This window comes from Anas platyrhynchos, chromosome 2 (assembly GCF_047663525.1).
Source record: "Anas platyrhynchos isolate ZD024472 breed Pekin duck chromosome 2, IASCAAS_PekinDuck_T2T, whole genome shotgun sequence".
In the NCBI taxonomy this organism is placed as follows: Eukaryota; Metazoa; Chordata; class Aves; order Anseriformes; family Anatidae; genus Anas; species Anas platyrhynchos.
Window position 1 is genome coordinate 46,017,438 of NC_092588.1, and position 25,356 is coordinate 46,042,793.

At 42.5% G+C, this 25,356-nt stretch overlaps 2 protein-coding genes across 14 annotated transcripts in view; one reads left to right on the forward strand and one right to left on the reverse strand.

Annotated features, from left to right (window-relative positions):
- The window catches only part of MAPRE2 (microtubule associated protein RP/EB family member 2), a 97,772-nt gene extending 84,748 nt beyond the window's left edge, over positions 1–13,024 (forward strand). For 5 of the 9 annotated variants that reach the window (XM_027452119.3, XM_027452116.3, XM_038173673.2 and 2 more), the window contains 3 exons: positions 4,532–4,690; positions 4,787–4,912; positions 10,898–13,024. In XM_027452119.3, the coding sequence (XP_027307920.1) occupies positions 4,532–4,690; positions 4,787–4,912; positions 10,898–10,969 (357 nt within the window). In that variant the 3' untranslated portion in view covers positions 10,970–13,024. The remainder of the gene's footprint in view (positions 1–4,531; positions 4,691–4,786; positions 4,913–10,897) is intronic. The other 4 variants (XM_072034677.1, XM_072034676.1, XM_072034675.1 and 1 more) reach the window with 1 other exon arrangement.
- Positions 13,025–14,706: 1,682 nt separating this feature from the next.
- The window catches only part of LOC101803407 (ethanolaminephosphotransferase 1), a 56,097-nt gene continuing 45,447 nt past the window's right edge, over positions 14,707–25,356 (reverse strand). For all 5 annotated transcript variants that reach the window (XM_038173669.2, XM_038173671.2, XM_038173670.2 and 2 more), the window contains 4 exons: positions 23,167–23,215; positions 20,839–21,019; positions 18,174–18,356; positions 14,707–16,982 (listed from right to left, as the gene is read on the reverse strand). In XM_038173669.2, the coding sequence (XP_038029597.1) occupies positions 16,917–16,982; positions 18,174–18,356; positions 20,839–21,019; positions 23,167–23,215 (479 nt within the window). In that variant the 3' untranslated portion in view covers positions 14,707–16,916. The remainder of the gene's footprint in view (positions 16,983–18,173; positions 18,357–20,838; positions 21,020–23,166; positions 23,216–25,356) is intronic.

A 25,356-nucleotide genomic window follows, 5' to 3' on the forward strand; every position in this document is an offset into this window, starting at 1 on the left:
ATTTGCAGTAATTGTAAGCCATCCGTAACATTTGCTGGTTTAATGGCCCCCAACAATCTTAAAGTTTCTCTTAAAATGGTCATAGCTATTGCCCTGGTCTGTGCTAGTAAATTAAACACTTCCAAGGCATGTCGCTGTGCACTGGAACTTGATTATCCATAACATTAAAATGGTAAAGTGGTCCCTGCTGTGCTTTTGGTCTGTGCCAACTAACACTCTCCCAAAGGGCTTCTCAGTGCAGCTGAGGCAAAAACACAGACCAGGAACCATTACATGTGGTAAAAGGACCTTTCAGTATGGAGAGTAGTCCTAGGAACAGTTAACTGGATACTAGTGTAGACTTAATTTCTGAAAACAGTATCATATTAGCACCATGTTTACAATAATTTTCAGTCTGAATGCTCAGGATGTTGTAGTTAGTTAATTGTGTGCATATATGCATAGATTAATGATTCTGTTCCTTAAAAATGGAGTAAGTGTGATACAATGAAAATAAGAGTGCCTTCATAGTAAATGGGTCAGAAGGTAAGACTGCCTGCACTCTTAACTGCAAATGTTTCAACTGAAGTTCATTGTTTTTCCAAGCTCTAGCTTGCACAGAGCAGGAGATCTGGAAGCAGTTCAGTTCTTGTTGTCTGGATGCTGGAGCTGCTCCCAAGGAATATGTTGCTGCAGATCCAGAGGACGCATCTTAAACGTGAGGAAGACCTCACATTTAAGTAGGATACACAAATAGACCAAATTATTGTAAACTTTCGTTCCATTTTGCTATTCATACTTCCTGTGACTAAATAGTTAATCTTAAGGTGACTGGTCACTGTGTCAAACATAGTCTTCCTTTGACAGTTTGACTCTGGGGTGTCAAACCCAGGCAGCTGCTAAGGAACAGGTTAGTGCGTGAATGAGATGCTCTGAGATCCTGCCCTGGCAACAGGTCAGGTCTGCTGTCTGACACCTCTGAGAGTGCAATCAAAGGTCAGAAAAAGGCACCGCTAGCTCAGCACTTATGGAAAACTGAACTGATAGGGTTTAGTAGGCTGTCAAAGCACTGCTTGAACTTTGCTGATGTTTTAACTGGTGAAGGGAACAAATTAGCTTGCAGTAGAACTGGCAACACAAACTTTGTATTAAATTGTGTCAGTTCACTCAAGTCTCATCTGATGCAAGTGGAATTTTTTAAGGAAAATATGCTAAATAAAATTATTTTGTATAATTGCAGGCCTTAAAATGTGAATGCTAATTCAACAGTAATTTGGACGTGATTGGGGTCAGCATGTTTACTGTAGGCAGCTTCATCCCTGATTATTTCTGTTGGTTGATATACTGCAGTCTTCTGAACTTGAGAGCCACTTAGGCTACACCAATCATGTATACCCTGTTGTACAGTAATTTATGCTTGGTGCCCACAAAATTCTTCTCCTTTAAGCTTATATGTGTGTAAATGTATATGCATGTATAAAAATGTATTGCAATATGTGTCATGGTTTATATGAAGCTTAATCTTTAATAGCTGGGCTGCCCACAAATGATTTGCAGCAGCATAGAATCACAGAACAGCTTGGGTTGGAAGGGACCTTAAAGATCGCCTGGTTCCAACCCCCCTGCCATGGGCAGGGACACCTCCCACCAGACCAGGTTGCCCAGTGCCTTGTCCAAACTGGTCTTGAACACCTCCAGGGATGGGGCATCCACAGCTGCTCTGGGCAGCCCGTGCCAATGCCTTGTTACTGTCCAAGTGGAACATTTCCTCCTAACACCTAATCTAAATCTACCTTTTTTTCATTTAAAACTGTTGTCCCTTGTCCCGCCATTATCAGATGGAACAAAAGGTTGCTCTCCATCTTTATTATAATCCACTTTTAGGTACTGAAAGGCTGCAATGAGGTCACCCCAGAGCCTTCTCTTCTCCAGGCTGAACACCCCCAGCTCTCTCAGCCTTTCTCTGTAGGAGAGGTGCTCCACCCTCTCATCTTCATGGCCCTCCTCTGGACCCACTCTAACAGCCCCACATCCTTCTTGTGCTGGGGGTCCCAGACCTGGACGCAGCACTCCAGGTGGGGCCTCACAAGGGCAGAGCAGAGGGGCACAATCACCTCCCTCACCCTGCTGGCTACCCCTCTGTTAGTGCAGCTCAGGACAAGGTTGGCCTTCTGGGCTGCGAGCATGTACTGCTGGCTCATGTTAAGCTTTTCATCCACCAGAACCCCCAACTCCCTTTCTGCAGGGCTGCTCTCAATGAGTTCTTCACCCAGTCTGTGCTCACGTCTGGGATTGCCCTGCCCCTGGTGCAGCACCTTGCAATTGGACTTGTTGAACCTCATTAGGTTCACATGGGCCCACTTTTCTAGCTTGTCCAGATCCCCTTTCCTAGCTTTTTCATCCCTTTGGATGGCAACCCTTGCTTCTCTTGTATGAGCTGCATCACTCAGCTTGTTGTCATCTGCAAACTTGCTGAGGATGCACTCGATTCTACTGTCTGTTGTTGATAAAGATATTAAAGAGCAGTGGTCCTGAGACAAATCCATGAGGTACAACCACTCATCACTGGCCTCTACCTGGACATAAAGCTATTGACCACCACTCTCTGGGTGTGGCCTTCAAGCCAACTCCTTGTCCACCAAATAGTCTACTATTTAAATCTGTTTCTCCAATTTGGAGGTCAGGATGTTATGTGAGACCGTGTCAAAGGCCTTACAGAAGTCCAGGTAGATTACATCAGTCAGTCTTCCCTTGTCAACTGATGCAGTCACTCCATCACAGAAAGTCACCAGAATGCTCAGGTACGATTTACCTGGTGGTGAAGCCGCACCGGCTGTGTCAGATCACCTCCTTGTCTTGCATGTGCCTTGACACTGCTTCCAGAAGGATCTATTCCATGATTTTCCCAGGCACAGAGGTGAGGCTCACTGGTCTGTAGTTCCCCAGGCCCTCCTTCCTACACTTTTTAAAAAGGGGAGTGATGTTTCTCTTTTTCTAGTCATGGAAACCTCACCTGACTGACAGGACTTTTCAAATACAATGGAGAGAGGCTTGGCAACTGGATCAGCCAATTCCTTCAGGACACTGGGATGCATGTTATCAGGCCCCATAGACTTGTAGCTGTTCAGTTTCATCAGGTGGTCTCGAACCTGCTCTTCACTTACAGTGCATGGGACTTTGTTCCCCTAGCCCTCACCTACAGGTTCAGGGCAATGAGAGATGTGGGAAGCCTGACAGTCAGTGAAGACTGAGGCAAAGAAGTTGTTGAGTACCTCAGCCTTCTCCGTATCTGTCATTACCAGTTTACCCTTTACATGCATCAGAGAGGGCACACTCTCCTTGGCCCTTCTTTTCTGAGCAATGTTCCTATAGAATCCCTCCCTGTTACTGGCATCCCTTGCCAAGCTCAGTTCCATCTGTGCCTTGGCTTTCCTGATCCCATCCCTGCACATCCACACAGCATCCCTGTGCTCTTCCCAGGCCATGTGTCCCTGCTTCCACTGCCAGTGCATTTCCTTCTTGCTCCTCAGTCTGACCAGCAGGGCCTTGCTTAGCCATGTCAGTTTCCTGCCTTGCCTGCTGGATATGTTACACATGAGGGTGGAGAGCTCTTGCGCTATAACACTAAGAAAAGTGTTCTTAAAGAGTTACCAGCTCTGACCAGTTCACCTGTCCCTAAGGACAGCTTCCCAGGCGATCTCATCCAGTAACTCTTTAAATAGCTGGAAGTTTGCCCTTTTGAAGTTAAGGGTCCTGACTTTGCTCTTTGTCAGCCCCATATTCCTCAAGGTCACGTTCTGCAGCAGTCCCAGCAGAGAAATCAAGACCAACTGTATAACATAAAGTCTCTCGTGTGGAAGGCTGCAGTAACAAATGATACTTGAAATTTGTGACTTTTTGAGACAGCACATTAATCAGACGAGAAAGCCTACATCCTGGCCACTGCATGCTGCAGCAGCCTCAGGGTGCTGAGACACAGGTCTGTGATGGTTCAGCAAGTGGGGAGGCAGCAAAGAGGTGAAAAAACAACACAGCAGGACTTGCAGCTAGCCCTTTTAATTTCCTAACTGGACTATTTCCCTTTATGAGCTTTTCTACTAGCTCTGCATATTTTCAGGCGAGGAGATGCAGTAGGCTTCCAAACAACTGCACATTAATCCAGGCAGAGTAATGCAATTCTTGTGCTGAATGTTTTATTAATTACCATTACATTACATTTCTGGCAGCTTTATTAGAAGCCAGATCTTAAATAGCTCTGACTCTTGAACTGCTGCTTTAGGTTTCAATATAAAAGAACACTGAGAAAATCGACCTCAAAGGATCAAGGTTAAGAAGCATCCATGAGGCATAGTGGGGGAAGGCTGATTTACTGTTGTTTGTTGTGTAATAATCGGTCTAGCACTTCAAAAAAGTGGAATTTACTTCTTGTGAATATAAGCTATAAAAATGAATATATATTTAGGGTGGTGGTTGGCATGCATGATTTTAGACTGAGCTGTTTTGTCTGTAGTGCTCTTCACAACTGATGCACCATGTGCTGGTTTGTATGCAGGTACATTCATTAAAACTTGCACTTGAAGGCGTGGAGAAGGAAAGAGATTTCTACTTTGGCAAATTAAGGGAGATTGAACTTCTCTGCCAGGAACATGGGGGAGAGAATAATGACCTTGTCCATCGGCTAATGGAAGTCCTTTATGCTTCAGAAGAACACGTAAGTTCAAGTTTAATGTACATTTTATTGAGACAGAACAGCTTAATTCTATAAAAGAAATTATTGACACAGTATTGGGTCATGTCCTATATCTAGGTCAGCAGAGCAGTAGCAGCTAGGATTTCCATGAATCCTCCCCCCAAATGGAAGCTTGCTTTCACAAACAGACTTTGCAGCTTGGGGAATAGACTCGGGAGGCCGGCTGCCTTTTGCTGCTTCAGTGTAGGTTTTGTTTTCTACTTTTGCTAAAGTTACTCTGAAATGGGAGGGTGTGTGTCACAGTATTAAATTGGTTTCATGTGGTCCTGAGACTTAGTTTTGTTTTGCTCCTATGTTTCTGCATGAAGTGTTTCTCGTGTTCTGTGAGGTGTTGAGAACTAAAAAAAAGAGAATTTCTCACAGAGGTGCTGTTTAATGTCTACAGCTGTGAACCTTCTCTTTCCCATGTGGCAGTGTCGTAGTGCGTACAGTGCAGGTTGCCAAATGCATAATTATGTCTGCAGAAGTAATGCTCTTTAGCATTTTTTATCCTGTTGCTATAGGCAAAATTCTTCAGTGTGCAAACCCAATAATCCTCTATTACCAAAATTGCAGAAATGTATTGTCTGCAAGATTAAACGAGAATCTAATTGCATCTTAGACACGGCACTGTAGACACTGAACAAAGCAAGGAGCTGTAAAGGATCCTGGTTAAATTCCTCAGATACACTCAGGGATAATGATTCAGTAGAGATTTAGCTGAACTACTGCTATTCATGCTAACTAAATCCCTGTATGCGCTGTTCTGATAATTGACCCCTCAGTCTCCACCGGACGATAGCTTTGGCTCCAGAGCGTATAAGCATCAGCCTAATCTCTCAGTAGCCCTGTGGCACTGTAGCCTTTCTTACATCTGTTCCCACAAAGCTGCTGCAGCAGTAGTCAGCTGACTTAAAATTTATATCAAAAGTTGTGCTGAAGCAGCTGCTGAATTGTATGCTTGTCTAAAATAAACTAGTAGAGCACAAACAAACGTTGGGTGCAAGAGGAGCACAAGCTTGTCACTGACAGAGGCTGCTGCTCAGATTAGAAGTGACAGGGGAAAGAGGATTTGTTCAGTGGTGTGGGGTGAGTGTTCGAGAGGAAAAGGAGGAGAAAACCATTATTTTTGCAGGAGTAAACAATCAAATTTGCTAGACACGTGATAACAGGCTAAAAGAATTACATACGTATAGTGGTCAGAGAAAATGTCTTCTGGATTCAAGAACAGTGATTTATTTATAAAGCAAAGCCAGAAAAATCCCTCTTCTCCCTATACCCCTACCACATCTGTCTCTGTTGGCTTAAATGGGAAGCGATTCCCAGCCAAGGAATGCATTAGTTGCGTTTCTTCCTGCAGTTTTCCTTGCTGGCAGCACACATGACAAAATGTCCTACTTCAGTCCACATCTTGCTGTGTTATCTGCTTACTCCCTCCAATACTTTTCCTGTTGAAAGCATCGTCAGTGCCTGCAGATGAGCTAGATACACGAGCTGTGCCTTTATCTAGAATGGGCTTCCAGCTGGAGGCCGTGGATGTCACTTCAGCAGCAGCAGAGCCCTGACCTCTCAGGGAAGAACACAGAGGTCATTCCCCACTCGTTTTTTTTTTCCTGCCTTTCAATGACAGGATTCATCTCCTTACTTTCTGGGGTACACATCCCCTCTTCAGGTTAGTAGACAGACTGTGGTTTGCTGAAGCAAGACCCAAGTGTGCAGAGACTGAGAACCAAAGATTGTGGTTACCTTGCTGATGCCTACTTCTTGCTTTCATACTTTGCTGTCTCATCGGCCTGCTTTGACTATAACTTCTGTTTTTTCTCTCTGTGTAATGAAGTTGTTCCAAGTTAAATTCTCTTATCTCTCCACACTTTGTGGGTTAATCCCTTGGTAACAGCAGTTTAGATTTCCCAAGCCCCAGATGGGAAATAGCCCCAAAGCACAAGCTACTTCAGCATTCCTGGTTTCTTGCTAATAAGTTCATGGTAAATCCAGCTTAGATTGTTGTAATCTCTGTTTCAGAGTGTCTTCGATATTGAGGGCCTAGAGGGAGAAAAAAGTTTGCATTAATTTTCAGGATTCATGGCAGTTATAAAAGATACTGCGGCCATGAGGTTTTTCTCCAAGGAGGGAGATGTGAGGTAATGCAGCTCACGCATACTGCACAAGTCATACCTGACCAAAGCCTTTGTACTTAAATATCACGGCCAAGTTAAATTCATTTTCAGTTCATTCCTCCAATAACCATTCCATAGTGATCTCAAACTCTTCCTTCATAGCTGTAATGTGACAGGAGTCTATTGTACTCTTCATAGTGATCATGTCCTATTTTTCATGCCAACTTATTCAGAAAGGACAAGTCTCTCCGTATATCCTAATTTTGTATTATGCTTAATTTAATCCTCATAAAAGAAGAAAAGTCTGGACAGCACTTCAAGTGCTCAAGTCTCCCAGTAGCTCATAGGTCCCCCATGAGAATTGTGGGCTGTCAGATGAATTCTATTGTAGAATGACTCAATGCAAATAAAAAGTTTAGAACTTAAAAGGTATGTTTTCCAGACATTTGATCATTTTAGTATTGCATTGGAGGGATTTTTTGTCAAATTCACATTAAGGGTTTGGTTTTGTTTGTATTTTTTTTATATTTTTTCAGAATTCCAAGTCATAGCACAGTTTCAATCAAGTGACCTCATGAGCTTGTTTCATTGAATTCAGTAAAGGCTAAGTTTTTAAGACTTTTTTCCTTTATTTTACTGGTGTTTTGAGTCTTAGAGCACAATTACCTATTTGGATTTCTTGTTTTTAAGGCTTATTCTCCCTGGTACAGTTCTGTTCTAAACCTCCTCATTACCTGTCTTTGCTTATGCAAGAGGGGTGTTGTATCTGCTAGTTCCATTTAAAGTTTAGCTGATCAGTCTGTAAGCCTTTGCAATTTTCGAGTACAAATTTCTTATTTGTAATCTTTCTTCTTCTTAATTAAAAAAAAAAATCAAAGTAGTCAGCGAATCCTATTGAAAAAGGATGCATTTGGGTGTTGTAGGGAAGTGTGGCCTCTAGCACTCACGCTGTGACTGCTACAGACAGCACTGAGACCTTGGATAGTATGCAAAGCATTTGGTAGTCTGGTTTTATAGCAGGAGAGCTTCCGACAGAAGAGCCAGAAGAGGCTACGTGTCTGGTTATGGAAGCTGGAGCCACATAGGCCTTGGCATAAAGCAAAATTGCTGCTGCTTTTGCTTTCCTAGATAGGCTGTTCTGGTTCAGTTCATGCGGAAGTTGGATGGATTGCTGCTCTTTGATCTCTGGGTTGCTCAGCTCACATTTCCAAACAAATTGCTTGAAATTCAGTTGGTTTTGTATCTTTCTGCTCTCGCAGCCGCTACATCTGTTGCTGCTTTTGGGAAAGGCACCCACCCCCACAGCAGCTGGTTTTGATAAAGAATAGCTTTGCAGTCTGCAGGCACACCTGAACGGTTTGAGGCGGATGGACTGAGGGTCAGAAGCGAGCATCCTCTCGGTGGCAGGCAGAGATGGCCATGGTCGTGTGATCTGAGTCAGAAATAAATGCTCTAAATAGACCTTCCACTACTTGCCTTATTAGGGGATGCTATTCAAGGAGATTCCACAGTCCCAAGGTAATTGTGCAGAGTGATTCTTGTCTTTCCCATTTCACGTATTTATACAAGCTGTGCATACTGGAAAGCACGTGCCCAAGTCCCGGAACAACTTCTGTGGTAGCCACGTAAGACTTACCATTTCCATCAAAGGTAAGCCTGGCAGGAGAGGAGCCACTGCTCCTCTTCAGAGCTGCAGGGTAGGTTCCCAAGCCACTCCCTGTGGTTAGAGGCCTTCCCTATTATGCATGAAAGGATAGCATGTACATGACCTATAAAATCTGCATGAATGCGCTTTCTACTTGGCGTATCATAATTTCTGTATATGTGGAGCCTATTGAACAGGTACGTAGCAGAGCAGGTCACACAGCTCATTAGGTTTAGACAAGCCTCAGTTTTCGTACCCTGTAGCACAGGGTCATGTTCTTACAGCTGGCAGCTTCTGCCTGGAAACTGGTGCACCCTTGAATTCTTGCACTCTTGCAACCTATTACAGAAGATGGGATTTTTAGATATCATGCAAAAAGAATTTGACATGACATACCATATGTAATAAAGGCAGCATTCCCCCAAGAGGGCCATGAGACACAACTGCAATTGTCCCAACTGATACATGTGGCATCTACCTGAAAATAGCACCAGAGTGATGGAAAGCTTACTTCCAAATGAAATTTGGCTGTTTCTCAATGTGGTAAACAGCTGAGTATTTGTAGTATCAGCAAATGTTAGGGACCTTATTTACTTGTTCCTGCCTTTTAGAAATACAAATATTTTGCTGCCAGAAGGGGAGCATTTTCTTATTCTATAAGCTGCTCTGAACTGTTCCAGGAAGATTCAAATTATGGCCTCCTTTTTCTTTCAATTTTTGCCTCCAGTTTGAAAGCTTGGCAGTATCAGTGTCTTAAAGTCTCTTGTCCAGGCTTCTCGCTTCTGATGGAAGTTGCTGGGAGCCATGCAGGTTCTGCAGAGGCACCTCATCAGCGAGGGTGCATTTCCAGTGGCAGCTCGGTGCCTTGGAAAAGGGTTTTCCTTGAGAGTTGCCTACAGCTGAGCACTACTAATGCAGGGCAGGGAGTAGATGTGTAGGATCTTTTCAGCGAAGTGTGCTGTGGAAGGATGGAAATGCACTTAAGAGAGAATCTGTGCATGTAGCTACACCTGATGGGAATACAGAGTGCTGTAAGAAACAGCCAGCCTTTCTGAGCTCTGATAGATCTAGGCCAACTCAAGATACCAGGTCTGTTGTCTCTAAATTGGAAACTGCTTAAAAACTTGTATCACGTGCAACGAGGTTCCAGCATTCCTCTCAGTCAGGGTTTCCTCTCACAACAGGAATGTATATGCAGACGCACAGCTCTAGAAAATACTGTGTAATAATCATTTGCATTTGCAAGAAGGTGTTCATTAGTGATCGCCTGCCTTCTACCAGTAGCTCTGTAAATCAGTGAATACTGGACTTTTTCCAAAGAAAATGTGTTCATGCTTAGCAAATCTTTGGCTATGTTTTCTGGGTAACATTGAAAATCATGGTTTTGATAGCCTTTGAACTCTGGGCTGTACTAGCATAAGTATATCATTTGGGGAAAGTAGTGTAGCTGACCTTAAAAAAAAAAAAAAAGTGAGTTTAATTTTTAAAGTATGTGATAGCAAAAGCGTCTTGTCCATTTTGTGATACAAACCTGGAGTGAAGATTGTATGAAAACTGTAGCAGACAGGTTCAGAAATCGGTGGACAGGCTGAAAATGGGAGGAGATCAGGGTGCTATGATACAGCATCTGACTGGAATATCTCACTACCTGGTTATTTGAACTGCTCACTTGCTGGAACAGCTAACGCTGTGAGGATGAAAACTGACAGTTTTTTGGGGGAAGTATCAGTACTGCGTATACATCGATTAAAAGCAAAATAAATGCATTTTATTGTAAGTCACAAAATTCTGCTCTTCTCAGGAAACAGCTCACTTTGTGCAAGTCCAAAAGTAGTACAGAAACAAACAGTTCACAATATCATGAGCAAATCAACATGAATATGCCTAATTACTTCATGGAAGTGTTTTTACTCTATTTTGAATTTAACTGTGCCCACACCCCATAGGCTGCAGCAACAAATTGCAGTAAACAGATTTCTCATAGCCTTAAAACTCGTTAAATAAAAAATTATGCAAAAGAGCTACTGAGAGATTCATTCGTACAACAGCTCTGATTTATGTTACCTGAGAGTTGGCATTTATTTTATGCCAGTTCTCATTGCAGCAGAGAGATTTAAAAAACAAAACAAACTCTGAATCTCAACTTTGTCTTAATATTTGAAGCACATAGCTTAATATTAAGCAATCTAACTCATACAGCCTTGTGAAAGGCCAAACAGACACTGGATGCAGACAGGGAAATGGAGACAGGATATGAGGGTGTCAAATCAGTGGCAAACTTGAGTTATTCACTGTTCTGTGTTGATGTCTTCTCATTTGAATGAAAGTTAAAAGTTGAACTTGAGGCCAGAGGGAGCATGGTGGGGTGGTGTTACATGAGGAATGCTGTCTGCTGAAGGATGTTGTGGGGTCTTTTTCTGCCTGCAGGAGGGCCACACAGAAGAGCATGAAGGTGAAGAGCAAGTCCATGACCAGCCCCAGCAGCAGGAGGAGTACTGACTCACCCAGCGTCTCTGACAATTTTCATTTTGTGTGAGAACTTTCTTCTGGAGAATGGAACATGTGTGGCCTCAAACTTGAAATCAGTTCACTCCCAGTCTGCCATTAACATTTATGTACCATAGTGAGTGCCAGCCAACCACTGCATTCTGTACCCATACTTTGCCAAGATGCATTTGCAGAAGTCTTCTTTCAGTGTATCTTCCCAAGAGGTTGTAGGGCTCCATCACCTACTGTACATCACTGCAACTTCACCACTTGGCTGCTTGAGATTTGTTCTGCTCTTTTAAGAAAATATATATATTTATTTTTTTCTTTTTGTCTTAAGTATGATACACTTGTAACTTGTTCTAACATATTTATATTGGCATTTTGTGTGGCAAGAAGTACCGTACCACTAGCTGTGTCTCTCACTTTGTGGTGCTTTGGCGTTTCCTAGTACATCTGCCTCGGGGCGTAAATTCGGTCAATTGGAATAAAGGGATACAGTGGAAGTCGTGCTCAAGCCATAACGATGAGGTGTGTTGTGGAGGAAAATGCTCGTGTTGCTCACGTTTATTCCTTTCCCGCCTTCACGAAATGGAAGGCATAGCATCTGTTTCACTAGGAGAGATTTAAAACCTTGTGTTTAGAAAGCTTGTTAGAAAGCTGCATGGTATGTTTTTTGACTTATTTCTGGAGGACAGACATCCACTTCCGTTTTTTGAAAACCCTCCCAGTTTCCTGACTAGTCAATAGACATTTCCCAGCTTTGCTTCCTTCCCGAGGAGTCCTGTCCCAGCCTCCAGCTTCAGCTCTGCCTGCAGAGGGCTCAGTGCTGATGCAGGGGAGGAGTCTCCTTGACACAAGTGTAGCTGCAGGACACGATCTCTGCTGTCATGCTTGGCTTCCCACCCCTCAGAAGAGGACAAAGTAGGCCAGACATTTCTTTTTGCTATCCTCCCCCCTCTGCTGCAAGTCTGGAAGACAGAAAGCTTCCTCGCTAGTGCAAGCTATGGGGGAAACCCAGCCACAGAACTAGCCCTGAAAACCCCAGAACTCCCTGTAAGTGGGTGGGGGACACCTCGCGGGTGTTGAGGCCACTTCTGAAGCGTGGAGAGGCAGCGAGACGTCCTCCTTGGAGACAGTGCGTGCATCAGACCCGCTGACCAAGGGGGAGCGAGCCAGCTCTGCGCTTGGCTGACCTTCCTGCAGCGAGGCTGGCGTGGTGCAGCAGCACATCCACCCTGGAGGCGCCCGCAGTGAGAGTGCTCCTTTCCAGAACGGTCCCCACCGCCCTGTTCTAAATGATGGTATTTTATAAACAGGTATCTTGAAGTGTATAAAGCATTCCTTGTTTTTATCGTGAAACTGTGCATCCTAGTCTCTCTGAATATTTTATGCTTGGTATTCTTGGTCTCTCACTTGACTTTCCGTAATTCTGGATTGTTCCTCTGATCAAGCAGGTACATGGAAGTCCCAACCCAGTCTGCAGTCACTGAAAAAAAATTCAAAAACCCATTGAACAGCTAAACCTTCTTAGGTCTTCATGCACTCCTAGAGCATGAGCTCCCAGCTGATGCTTCCATAGAGAGGTTTTTAATTAATCAGCCCACCAACACGCGCGCACACATGCAGTTTTCTGTTCCTAAGAAATCTTTTGCAGCTAAGTGGCTCTTAGTTAAATGTGAGAACGCTGCTGTTGTGTTGCACCGCAGGCAATATATAAAATACTGTTAAACCATTAGAACAGGTATTTCTATTTCCTTGATTGCTCCCTGCGCCCGTAGAGTTTCTAGACCCTCTGGGTTGAAGATCTTCTGGCCCTGCCTCCAGCATTGACCTCACAGCCTACCTGGTAATAGCAAAAGTACTGCAACCTGCAGGCCAGCACTTTCCTTTCTGATTTTGATTGGTTACAAATAAGATCTGGTTTATAAAACTGTGTATTTTCCAAACTAAGTATTTCCAAGAATCACCACAGATGGGGGAATTGTCATTTTCATTGTATTTGTGTTTATTAGAACCTATGTACTTATTACAATTGTCATTGTAATAAACGGTAGTTCTTCATAATGCTGTTGAACTGAAGAGCAGTCACTAATTTTTTTTCCAGTCTCCAGAACGTCCTTTATAGGGGATTTCTGATGGGGCAAGGAGTTTGGGATCAGGCTACAAACCTAATCATCATCAGCAGTCTCTGATTACTGCAGTTTGTCCTTCTGCTAATATTTGAGCAGGTGCAGGGAGAGCACTTCAAGAGAAAATGCTTCTCTGAAGGTGCAAACAGTTGGGTTGTTGAGCTCCCAGGGGTTCATAGTCAGGCTGTGGCGCCTCTGAACTTTTCTCTTTGAAGCACATTTAAGGATCAACAACAACAAAAGCTGAACTTCATCTCCTTAAGTTCTCTATACCCTTTTTTTGGTCTGAGGAGTGTAGTGGTCTCGCTGCTTGTGTCAAGGAAGAAGTGACTGATGCAGGGAGCCAGGGCAGTAAAATACCTCTTGGGCACTAGAAATGTGGCTGTGCTGAGGGGAGAGCGATGCTCTGAAAGGGGAAAGAGTTGTCCTTCTCCTCCCACCCCCTGCGAGTAACCCATTATTCCGTTATGGTTTTGATATGCATTTGTAATTACCTTTACTAAATAGCACACCATAAAGCTTTGGTTATATATTAAATGTAAACTGAAAGGAATGTAAACATATGTATTGTTAATTATAAATAGATAAGTAATGACATAATAGATACAAAAAGTCTTATCCAGATGTATCAGTCATTTTACATTATCCACAAATTGTCGCATGGTAGAGTAGATTTTTGTCTGAATATGTGAATAACTTGACTTGCGTTTATCTTTTTACATATTTAATAAAAAAATATATGTTAAAATCTGTCTAGCTCTAGAGACTTCAAAACATTCTAAAACAATACTTTTCTGTTTAAAATACATATATTTAATTGCTTTGTTACTGAGTGCATGTGGGAGCAGGGAGAAAAAGACAGCTGCTTTAAAAAAATAAGTTCACTTATCCCAGTGTGTGCAGGTAGTGTCTATTTCTTTCCCCAAGAGCCCGGAAACTGTATCACTTTCTACAAAAAAAAAGGTGCATGTATGTATATATGTGTGTATATATGTACATGGAAACAGAACATTCTTATTTTATGGCAAATGCTTTCCAATTTCAGAGTACTAAATCTCCTGTAGCATCACTTAGTTTGGGTACATCAAAAGCAAAGCTGAAGGGAGCTGGGAGGGGAAAAGAGCACAACAGATAAGGCACTGAAGCACCTAGTGGACTTTTGTAAGGGATTCAGGGATAAATCTTCTTTGCAGTACCTAAAAGCCACCTGTTTTAGACCTTTCTGCCACAGGTTGAAGCCATCTGGTTGCGTGCCACCACTGCAAGGTCAGACCAGCTCCTCCCAATACCTCCAGGTACCCCAGGGCCCCACTTTGGGAATGTTTCTGATACGGGGGTAGGTGAAGCAGGGACCTGAGGAGCCAATTTCCAACCTGGGTACCCAAACCTGTGTGAGCAGAGCTAGTTGTATTGCTTTTCGTAAGATGTGGGGGAGGCGTGTCTTTGGGCTTGTGTGAATACTCCACAGCATAAAAAGGAAGTAATGCATTTTCCAGTTCAAATAGTTCAAAAGAAAACTCTCTGACTTAATTTTTTGGCCATAAAAAATTGTTCTTAAACCAAGCTCTGGTCATCTTCATACCGTTACCTGACTTTGCAAAATAAATCTGACCATACTGCTGTATGAACAAAGTGTTTTTATTCCCTTTCATTGAACCAGTTACCACCTGAGGTGGCTAACAATTCGATATGTACACAGTGCGTTACATGATCTGTTTATACTTGTCTTTATAGAGATTGTAGTGACAAGTTACTTTCAAAAGGAAAACAAAAAAGTTTGCCATGTCTTCATGTGGAATACAAAAAAGCTGTCCGGAGCTTAATTTCCTTTTAAAGTGATGCTATAGACACTGTAGAAAGGTACGAGTGCAGGCAGCTTGTGGCAGTTCAAGTTTTATAATTTCATTTAATGCAGTACTTCAAAATACTCCATTACAGTGTATCAAATTGTGCAGCTTTTGTGCCCCTTATTTCCAACTGGTTTTATAAGTAAGTGCAAAATAGAGGGAAAAGGAAAGCCTGTCCGCGGAGTTCCTCCAGTACAACCACTTGCAAGCCAGAGGTATTTTTGTTGTATTCTTATTCTTTTCTTGTCAGGACTTCCTCCAGATGCTTTTGATGGACAGGTTAAAAATATTGAAGTAGGTCAGACTTTTATACCAGCATATCTTCTGTCTGAATTAATACTTCAGCAAGCGGTGAGATTGCTTGGTGCAGGCCTGCCTCACACTCGTAGCTGCTGCTGGGGGAAGTCTGCCCTACCAACATCGTGATAGGCCAACTACTGTGACAGGCAACCCTAAACTGAGGCTGTTCACATAATACACAGGTGGAAGATATGGCTAGTCAGTGGTCATCCAAAAACTGTAGTGCTCTTACTGATGTACGAGGATGTTAACTGGGGAAAACGTCATCAGGCCAGTGATAAAGCCAGAAAAAGGAAAAAAAAAAAAAGAAAAAAAAAAGTCTACAAATTGAAAATGGTGAACCTGAAGTTTAGTGGCTCAACACCTATGTTTCTGCCCTGCTTCTGGCAAGTGAGATACTTAACAGTTTAATAAACATGCCAGTCAGTCAATCTCACCCCTCTGTGCAAGAGATGTAATAAAATGCTTACCTTGGGGAAAGCGGACAGATTGTTTCATTAGTGCTTCAAGGCCACAAAGTCCCTTTGGCTAGGGCAGCATATGAAAAGAGATGAAACTCAAATTCCTCCTTCTTCCTCCAAGGCACACAGAAAGCCCACATATATTATAGATGGAGAGAGCAGTTTACATCTGCATGCAAATGTGTAATGTCAAAAAAAAAAAAAAAAAGCTCTTGTTTGATTTGGTTGGGTTTTTTTGTTTGTTGGTTTTTTGTCATTATCTGAAACCACAAAAATTTGTTTCAAGAACACAGGCAAATAATTGTTTGCTTAGCATTTTGCACTGATAGACAAGGTTCAAAAATATTTAGAATGTGCATGGCTGGCTCATTTTTCACTGCTCGTTTCACGGTTTAGAAAGCTGTGTGCTTTGCAGTGAAATTTGAGCATATTCAAGCATTTGTTGGCCAAATTTATTCTCAGCTGGTTACCTTTGTAGGGCATATTGCTTGTTGCTACTTAAAATATCAACAATGTGCTTGTTACTGCATAGAAAATAAGTATAAAAGCAAGCGCCTCCGGTATGGAGCCTGCATTTTGGACGGATACAGGTCAGCTGAATTTCATCTTAATGCTGGGGGGGGAGGGATCCTGCATTTCAAAAATACTTCAGTGTGCCCATAGCTTTCTGATCTCTTTCTCTTCACACATTCATCTGAGGTGAAGAAAAGACTGAATGTGCGTAAGCCCTTCAGGAGACTGCGTGGAAGAAATGAGTTGTGAGAAAACGAATATGGAAACTGCAGCAGGCACAGATGTCTGAGTGGGAAGGACGTGGTGGGTGGGTTTGCATTGCCAGGGTCTCAGTGGTGAAGAGCCTGGGCAAAGCCAGTTCTGGTTATAAAACACCAAGGATCCCACGTAACCCAGCAAAGCTTTATCAAGGGCTGTGGGCACAGTGGCAAGGAGGAGGAAGACGAAAGCTTCAGAGAAGGTGACATGGCATTAGGAAAGAGAATAAATATTAGCAGCAGCACAACTTGGTAAACACGTCTCTGCTGGACAGGACTTTTCCTCTGAGATGAAGCATCTTGCTGCATAGCTCGTTGTCGCAGTTGTTCGAGTATCTGGACTATTCTATTCTTTGGTTATCTTAATCAGATTAATTCCACTATTTATCACACCAAAAGAGCTGGAAATCTCCATGTCAAGTGTTACAGTCTGACCATAGTGCAGGTGTTCATTCTTGGACGCGTTTCTTCAGGGAAAAGATGTAAATGTTGAAGTGTTCACTCAGCTGCCTCCCCTAAAGATAAATCACAGAGATTAGCAAACAGCCCTGTACAAGCTTCACAGCTCCCCATCTCTCTTCTCCTGGTCACACTGGGGAGGACCCAGCCACCGCCCTGGTGTACTTGGGGCCCTAGGAGCACATGGGGACCTACAAGTATCCAAGCACGAGAGCTGTGATCATGGCACTCCTCTTGCAGCACACCAATGGGAAGTTAAATTACTACAGGCCAGATCCACAACCCTCATAAATCATGATGGAGCTGGGCCCACTCATTCAATAGTGGATTTTGACCAGGTGATCCCATGGTGATCTCCACTGACTGGCCCCTGGTGGTGCTTGGGTAAAGTCCGCTACACTGGCTATGTCTGCTGACAAAAGGCCTCCTGCAAAGGCAGGAGGCAAAATCCTCGCATCCCAACAGCTATCTTAAATAAAGGAATGCTGAGCAAATCCCTGTGAAATGAGGTCTTTGCCATGCAAGATGTTTTATTTGAACATAAGCCCCCATTAAGACACTTTCCTAAGGATTATTTGACAATGCTTTTTGGAAAAAAAAAAAAAAAAAGGCATTAGCTGGGGAAAAATGAATTTAAGCAGTAATTCAGAGGATAATAAATGACAAAACTGATATCTAACAGACATAAAAATGCGTGAGTAAGACTGAATGAACTGGAAAACCGTTTGTGTCTCCAGCTTGAGAGATGCTAAATAGAAGGCCATGAAAAGATGAGAAATGTGGACAGTTGTTTTGCCTGCAGATTGAAAGCAGAGTTAGCCACCTTATTGTAGGAATTTTATGCATTTTACTTTGCATTTTACCTTTCTGTTTTTTTCACTCAAGTAACCTCAGGAGAAGAAAGGGCAAAAGGGTGAGGGCATTTGTGCCAGACGGATCAGCTGTTACGTAAACCTGTCCATAAATATTATGACTGTGATAGTTTTAAAGCCAATACCAGTCATTTCATAGGAATTACTCATCACTGAGGCCGCTGCATGCACAAAAAGGCACTGCCAGCAGCAAACTGATGTTATTTTTATTTTTTTTTTAACTTTAGACTAAATAAAACACAAGAAACCTGTAACTTAAGATTCAGACTCCTGGACAGGGCCCCAGCCCAAGAGCACAGACACCATCCCCAGGCCCTATATCAGCGCCATGCCCGGTGCAGCTCTTGCCCGGTTGTTTCGGAGCTGCCCTCTTACCACGCAGATGCCGTAGTGCACATGAGCTGCCGTGACCAGCGTGGTGAACGCGGCCAGCACCGCTTCTTCTGCCCAGCCCAGCAGCCCCGAGATGGCTGCGTAGACCACCAGCGCCAAGGGGAACAGGAACCAGTGGAGCAGCTCGGGCCGGGTGCTGCTCATCTGGCAGACGATGACTTTGCACTGTGGGAACAGAGGTGGCCAGGTGAGAAGCAGAGGGCGGTCAGCGTGTTCCTAGACAGCCTGCATCCATTTTCTCTGTGAGTTGCTTTTGACGGGGGAAAAAAACAGGCTAGGCTTCAAAATGGAGCCTGTTTCTACTACTATCGATGACAAACTTTGTGCCTCATTGTCTGTGACTCTTAAAGGACTTTATTGCAAGTAATTTAAAATACACACTTTTTTTAGGGAGACAGTGTTTTGACATGCTGCACTTTATGAGCTGAAGCCCAGCTTTGCGAAAGGGGAGTTTGTTTGACACTGTGCTTTCACACAGCCTCGTAAAGTTGTAATCCCAAATCAAATTGCCACCACTTGGTCACTAGGAGAGCACAGTGGTATTCTAATCACATGGCATGGCAGGAATATATTCTGGTTTGTGGTATGTAAGGGAGAGAAAGCAATGTATATCTCTTTCAAATCCTGTTTTTCTTTCCTAGCACTACTCTATCTACTAAAACACCCACCTGGGCAGCACCATTTCCCTGGCTCGATTATGGAGATGAGCTCTCTGGAGATGGAGCTGGGGCCCCAGGAAAGGGATCCCACTCAGAATGGCAGAAAAACAATGAATATACGATGCATGACTCAACGGAAAACAATTAGCTTAATTTTACTGAGGTCCTGAAAAGTCATGAGATGAACTCAGCTAAGTTCAGATTTATACAGTAAGGCACTTAAGGCTTTTACCTGATTTAGACTCCTTAAGCCATTTGTCTCATATACATTCTCTTTGGGGGAGAGAAAAAAAAAAAAAAAAAGGAATTTAGGAAATTTTTATCTATTTAAATTTCATTCAAAATTTGAATGTGGTCGCAAATAGATTTTATGCATCCTGAAAACAGTGGGGAAAAAAATGAAAAAAAAAAAAACATTCCCTGTACAGTGCTTGAAATCCTGTAACAGCAGGAGTAGCAGTCTGACTGAAATCTAATGAAAATACTGGCTTTCCTACATATGTAAATTTATTTGCTTACTTTGAATTATTGGTATTGACGATGAATTTTTTGAATAGCACCAATTCTGTAAGTCCTTACAAATTGTTCCAGAGGGTATCAGAGATTGCTTTCCAATCCCCCTTGCCTCCACCTTGCTGCACTACCCTGGCCCTGCTGGATTTAAATCTCTGTGCTGTATACCCCTGGGCGGGTCCTGAGCATCTTTTATGATCTTCCCCAGGTGCTTACATTTCAGCTAACATGCAGGCATTTTTAATTCATGTAAGCCTCTCGTACTGCAGTGGATGTTTTTTGGAAAACTAAAACCAAGGCCTTTAAGTGCATGCACTACACTCAGTGCCTAAGAAAATGCAGTCTGCTGAGAAACTTCTGTTTTGCCTTACTGCTTTTCTTCTATGTTTCTGTGAACTTTTGTCATATTAAGTCCTTAAGATGGAATTGTTCAATTTGCGACCCTCAGAAACATGTATTTATAGAATACATGTAACAAGTATGACAACTATTTTTTTCATTCCTTAATATGTTTCTGGAGGGGTTCTTCTTTCCCTTTTAATAATTCCTGCATTTTCCAAGTTCTCTCTCACAATGCAAGGCATTTCAAGACTTCCACCTTTTACATTGGATGCGGTATTGCTCAGTGACATGATTTTAGATGGTGATGGAGACTGCCTTCCTGAAATGCCAGCAGTCGCTGTCCTTTAGGGTCCCTTAGCATTAACCAGAGGAACACCTTTCTACTTAGCTGCTGCTCACTTGCTACTCTCCTGGCAAGAAAAGAAGCACGAGGCCGCCTGCAAAGAAGAAAGCCCTGTGCTTCCTGCAATGGTCAGCATTACTGCCTGGCTGCCCATGCTGTTCGCCAAGGTTGATGTCGCCCCGTTGACATTAAAAGGGGCAAAACTGGAAACGGTGTTCATGTGGTGTAGGAGAAGGCAACCCTTGGGCAGAGAGCCATCACTTCACATCTTCCCTTAAAAAAGGATGTGGGTGGCATGGCCTTATTCTGAACGGTGAGGGGGAGATGTGGGATCAGCTGACATGCAGGATACAGGACTGCGTGTGCCATGTTAATGGGGAAAGCAGGAGGCGAAGGCTACAGCCACCCCCGGCTCTGACTGGTAAGTCTGTGCCTTCATTGAGCTTCATTTTACATTTCTGCCCATATGCAGTGCATATCTGTTAGATTTCTGGAAGGGAAACCTTCCCAGGGTTATTCATAAAGCCCTGGGGCAAAAAAAAAAAAAATCATTAAAATGTTCTGCTGTAGTAGAATAAGTACTGCAGCACTGTAAGCGTCCCCAGCCCAGACAACTGCTGTGATGTATTTTTGTAAGAGAGAGCGTAACACAGAGGTAGAGGAGTGGTGTAGGCGATCCTGCTGAATTTTAACTACAGTTTCTGTTCCCTTCTGTTTATTTATGTAAAAATAGAAGTCTCGCTGACACAAAGCTGTCTCTAAATAATACCACCACCACAAACATACTTACAATAACATTTGAGAAAGTAACCCCAACCATCCATAAAAACAATCTTGGTTGCTTTGCTAATATGTTGCCTGGAGATAAAACCACCCAGACTGTAAGAAGAACGAATAGCAACAGAGGTGACACGAGAGGTAGGAGTCCTTCATACAAAGAACCATTCTTCAGTGTTTTCTTTAGATGTGCTCTGTAAATAAATACAATGATTTTATGGAGTGAGAAAATTTATCCATTCTGTTTCCACACAGTAACTTCAAACTCTAGCCTGAACTCAGCCCAGGAATTCATCTTGCAGCACAACTACCTGTGCAAATGTGTTAGGTAGCAGGGCTTTTTAAGAAAAATTGTAGGATACCCAACGAACACTGATTTCTGGGCTAAAATTATACTGTTTTGTATGCACAGCTTCTGTTCAGCTCCCCTCCCTGATCGCTGTCTGGCAGCAGACCACTAGCTCTGGTACCATAGCTGTCGTCCACATGCACAGCATGCAGACTTGTTGTGAAGTCAAAACATACATTTTTAGATGATGAACCTTCTAATGTGAGACCTGTAATGACTTTAGCTAATATGCCCCGTGTTTTCAGTGACAACACAGCCACGCACATGGCTGGCAGTAATTGCTGTTGTCTTGGTCAAGCTAAGGTGCTGCCAGACAATTCTGCATCATTGGCAAAATGCAACGTAAAGGTAGAGAGACAGGGAGACACTTTTTTTCTTTTCTTTTTTTTTTTTTTCTAATTAAATAAATGGAAAATTAATTATGAATTGTGTTTTCTTGGATATTTTAAGTTTCCTCTTAGAGATAACAGTATTATCGGTAATAAAGGAGTGTATTTTCCGTCAGATAGAAAAAAAATAAGTGTAACATCAATAACTTTTGCACCTTTCTTGCTTACTCATCTGAGCAAAACTCAGAAGTTATAAAAGCAGTAGGAGGTTTGATGTACTAAAAGTTCACTAACATTAAACCATTTCTTCATATATACATTGCAGATGAATGATTCTGTTTGAAGTGTACTGCAAAATATCCTGTTTAAAATCTCTGAATATTTGTGTTTATAAAAGCGGCTAGACAAAAATCCAATAAATATTTTTCTCATTCCAAAAAAAAGAGCATTCTTCTGATAAAATAACAACTGAGCACAGGCAGCAGGATGAAGAAAGAAAGAAGATTATTGGAAAACTCAAATCCCTCATCATCACATAGCTCTTGTATGGATTCTTCAAGCAACCCTGACTGGATGTTTAGAATTACTGTGCTCTTCTGTTCAGGGGAACAATAAATCCCACCAGAAGACCTATGTCAGAAAATGACATGAGATGGCAAATGCTAAACAAAAGTCTTGAAATGAGAGGAAAGAGAACAAAAACTCGATGTTCATTAGGGTAAATGCTGCTGCTGCTGCCAGGGCTTGACATGCTCACGGTGCTGTCTGCCTTCTCCCAGTCCTCCCTGAAGTAAAGTCCCCTGCTCCAGTGCCTCCAGCCCCATCCCAGAGCTGCCCCAGGCAACCTGCCCCAGAGCCCAGCCCTTCTGCAGGTCCTCAACCCTTCCTGCCCCCCATCGCCTTCCCTGGGGCTATAGGGCGATGTGAAAAGGGCTCCGTAGGAACTATGCATTATCATCTTAGAGTCTCTCCAAAATTTAAATGTTAATATTCATTCCTGCTAATTCCTGAAGACAGGGAGTGACAGTCCCTCCTCCAAGAAACATAGTACCTGAGAGACCTGATGTGACAGATGAGGGAAACGAGCTACCAAATACTAGAGGAAGGCAGAGAGCATTAATAAAAATAGGCCATCAGAGTATAACCAAGCTGTGTATAAAATTTCTAGGTGCAGCAAGCCAACTCTTGGATGTAATCACAGCTTGCCACGTGCCTAGCCCATATCTGATGGCAATTATCTGCAGCCTTCAGACAGAGAGGAGTTTTACAGGAGGATCTGAAAGACAATAAACTCCTTTATGGAGTGGGAATGATCGGCTACAGAATGTTACCTAGAGCAGGTAAAAGTTACAAATCACATTTGGCTGCAAATAAAACACAGTGTTTATAACTGGAAGGCTTTCATCAGTTTAGCATCCAGGAAAAGTGGGAGACTGTCCGGAGAATGGCAAGGGAAAGAAAAATCAGAGGAGTTACAGACATGGAAAAGAAACCAGTCAGCTGCTGAAAGCTGACCAGAAAAAAAAAAAAAAAAAAAACCCTACAGTACATATTCAGGACAGCATCTGGCTGAAAGATTACATTTATTTCTCATGTAAGAAAACAATTGCATGCAGAGAATTGAACTGGAGGGGTAGTACTTATATAATATTAATTCACTTACCTGTGAATGTTGTATAGTGTTTGTGGAAATGAAAGAAGTAAACTGAAGCCTGGAAGGAAAAGAAAAAAAAAAAAAAAAAAAAAAGAGGATTCATATGCTATGATTTACAGTCATTCTACATTGACAACCTCACAGTCTCTCGTATGATAGCAGAGCTAGTGAGCCATTTTAGAACTGACTCGGTGTCCCAGTACTCCTCACAGGATGCAAACTCCATTTGGAGGCTTTAGTCAATAATACAGCCTTCCTTATTTTTCCAAGAGTTAGCTGCTAGAAGTAGCTGCTGATGCAGATTTTCTTGTGTAATGAGTGACAATAGCTGGAAGATTTTTAAAAATGACGATGTAATGAGTTGGTAGGATCAGTTATTTTTAATACAGGTTCCTCTGCTGGACCTAAGAAAGATCACAGCCCCATTTTGCATGAACTGCTCTCTGTTCATGTAGAAAGAGACGAGTCTGACACCAAAAGCTTTCCAGTGGAATATATAAGGACAATTAACCTCCAACAGTGCTGCCCACATTAGTGGGGAAATAATAGGTTTACAGTTCAATATACTGAGACTAAAATAATGAGCTGCTTTGCTGAGACAATGCTGTAAATGAATTAATTTTCATGATATCGTTTGGATGAGATTTTTTTTGTCTTTTTTTTTTAATACAGCTGTGACCTTTCTGGAGCTCAGCTTTAACTGACAAAGGACAAGGGATTTCCCTTTGTTAACGCTGTGTCTCTGCATTGCTGCTGCCGAGAGCCCTGGAGCTGGCTGAAGACCCACAGATACACTGTGCAACACCCACACATCGTGTGTTGGTCCATCCGAGGGACAAAAAAATACTCCAGCTAAAAGTGGGCATTCAAGGTTTAAGAAAAAGCAACAATATTAGTCAGCCTAAGTGGGTGAGAATGTATGCAACCTCTCCTTACTCTGTGAAACCCATGTTTCCCTATAGAACTCTTCAGTTTGGGTTTGGGTTTTCCCACTTTCTGTGTTATCAAGGGCCTTTACCTGGTCTGTTTGCTGCTTGGCGATCGCTCTATGTAGCATATTTCTGCCTGGCTTTTATATTATAAGGCATAAGGATTATTGAGGGAGCACTAAATACATTCATAATTCATATTTTGTTATGGGGAAGAACAGCACTCCAATATTGTAAACTTTCTGCTTTTACCTTTAAAAAATTAATTTCAGAAATGCAGTGCAGAGTCAGGGCAGCAAACTTTTATCTGGTTATTAGAAATAAGGCAAGTTAAAGGGCAGTAAGAACAAACCCAGGTAAGAACTATTTCCCATTACTTTGCACTGGGGCCAACATGGCTTAATAGGGTCTCAAGCAATGTCAGTGTTTAATGTTCAGTCCCAGCAAAGACATATTTAAGTCTTTAGCATGGCCAGAGTGGCAACTCAAGAGAAGGCAAACTAAAAGAAAGAGCAGGAACAGCGGAGATCAGGAGTACTGGAAAACAAAAGACATAAAAGGGATGCAATAAATATTCTCTTTCCCCAGCCTTTCTGATTATCGTTTAAAGAGGAAGAAACAAAGAATTGGAAAAAACAATGTCCAGCCTGTAAATAATTTCAGGTATTGCTTTTTCATGTGTTTACTTGTTGTTGCTTCTTAAACCAGATGAGACAAAGAACTCTGCTTCTTTACCATTGCAGAAACTGTGTCAAGGAGCTGAAGGCTGTACAACTGCAGTAACAGCCCAAGTATTTTGTAAATATATTTATAAAATTCGCAAGCTTAGTGCCTTCAGAATTATTTGTGTTGTATGTGCACTACAGTTAGCTATGTTTTCTATTAGGCAGGGAGGGCTAGTTCAATAAAATCTTGAGTTACGTACAGCAGTTCCAACATCTGCATCACATTAGAGCAGACATGAGACAAAACATTGACTCTTGAGGTTAAATCTAAATTTCCTGCTGCAATCCTGAAGTTTGATTTGTTAGGAGAAAAGCAACCAAGAGGAACAGAAATAGAGACTGGAACTAGAAATAGAATTCAAAGACCAATGGTTGCCAACGATTTGTTATTTTTATGAAGTGCCATTTTAGTTAGAAATAACACGCTGACCACAAACAATCCCCAAGCTAGCTAAAAGTCGCTTTCTGAACGGGACAGTTACACCAGTTACTCCTCTGTATTTTTAGGCAGCTTCCCTTTAACGGAGCGAGAGCTGAGGATGCGG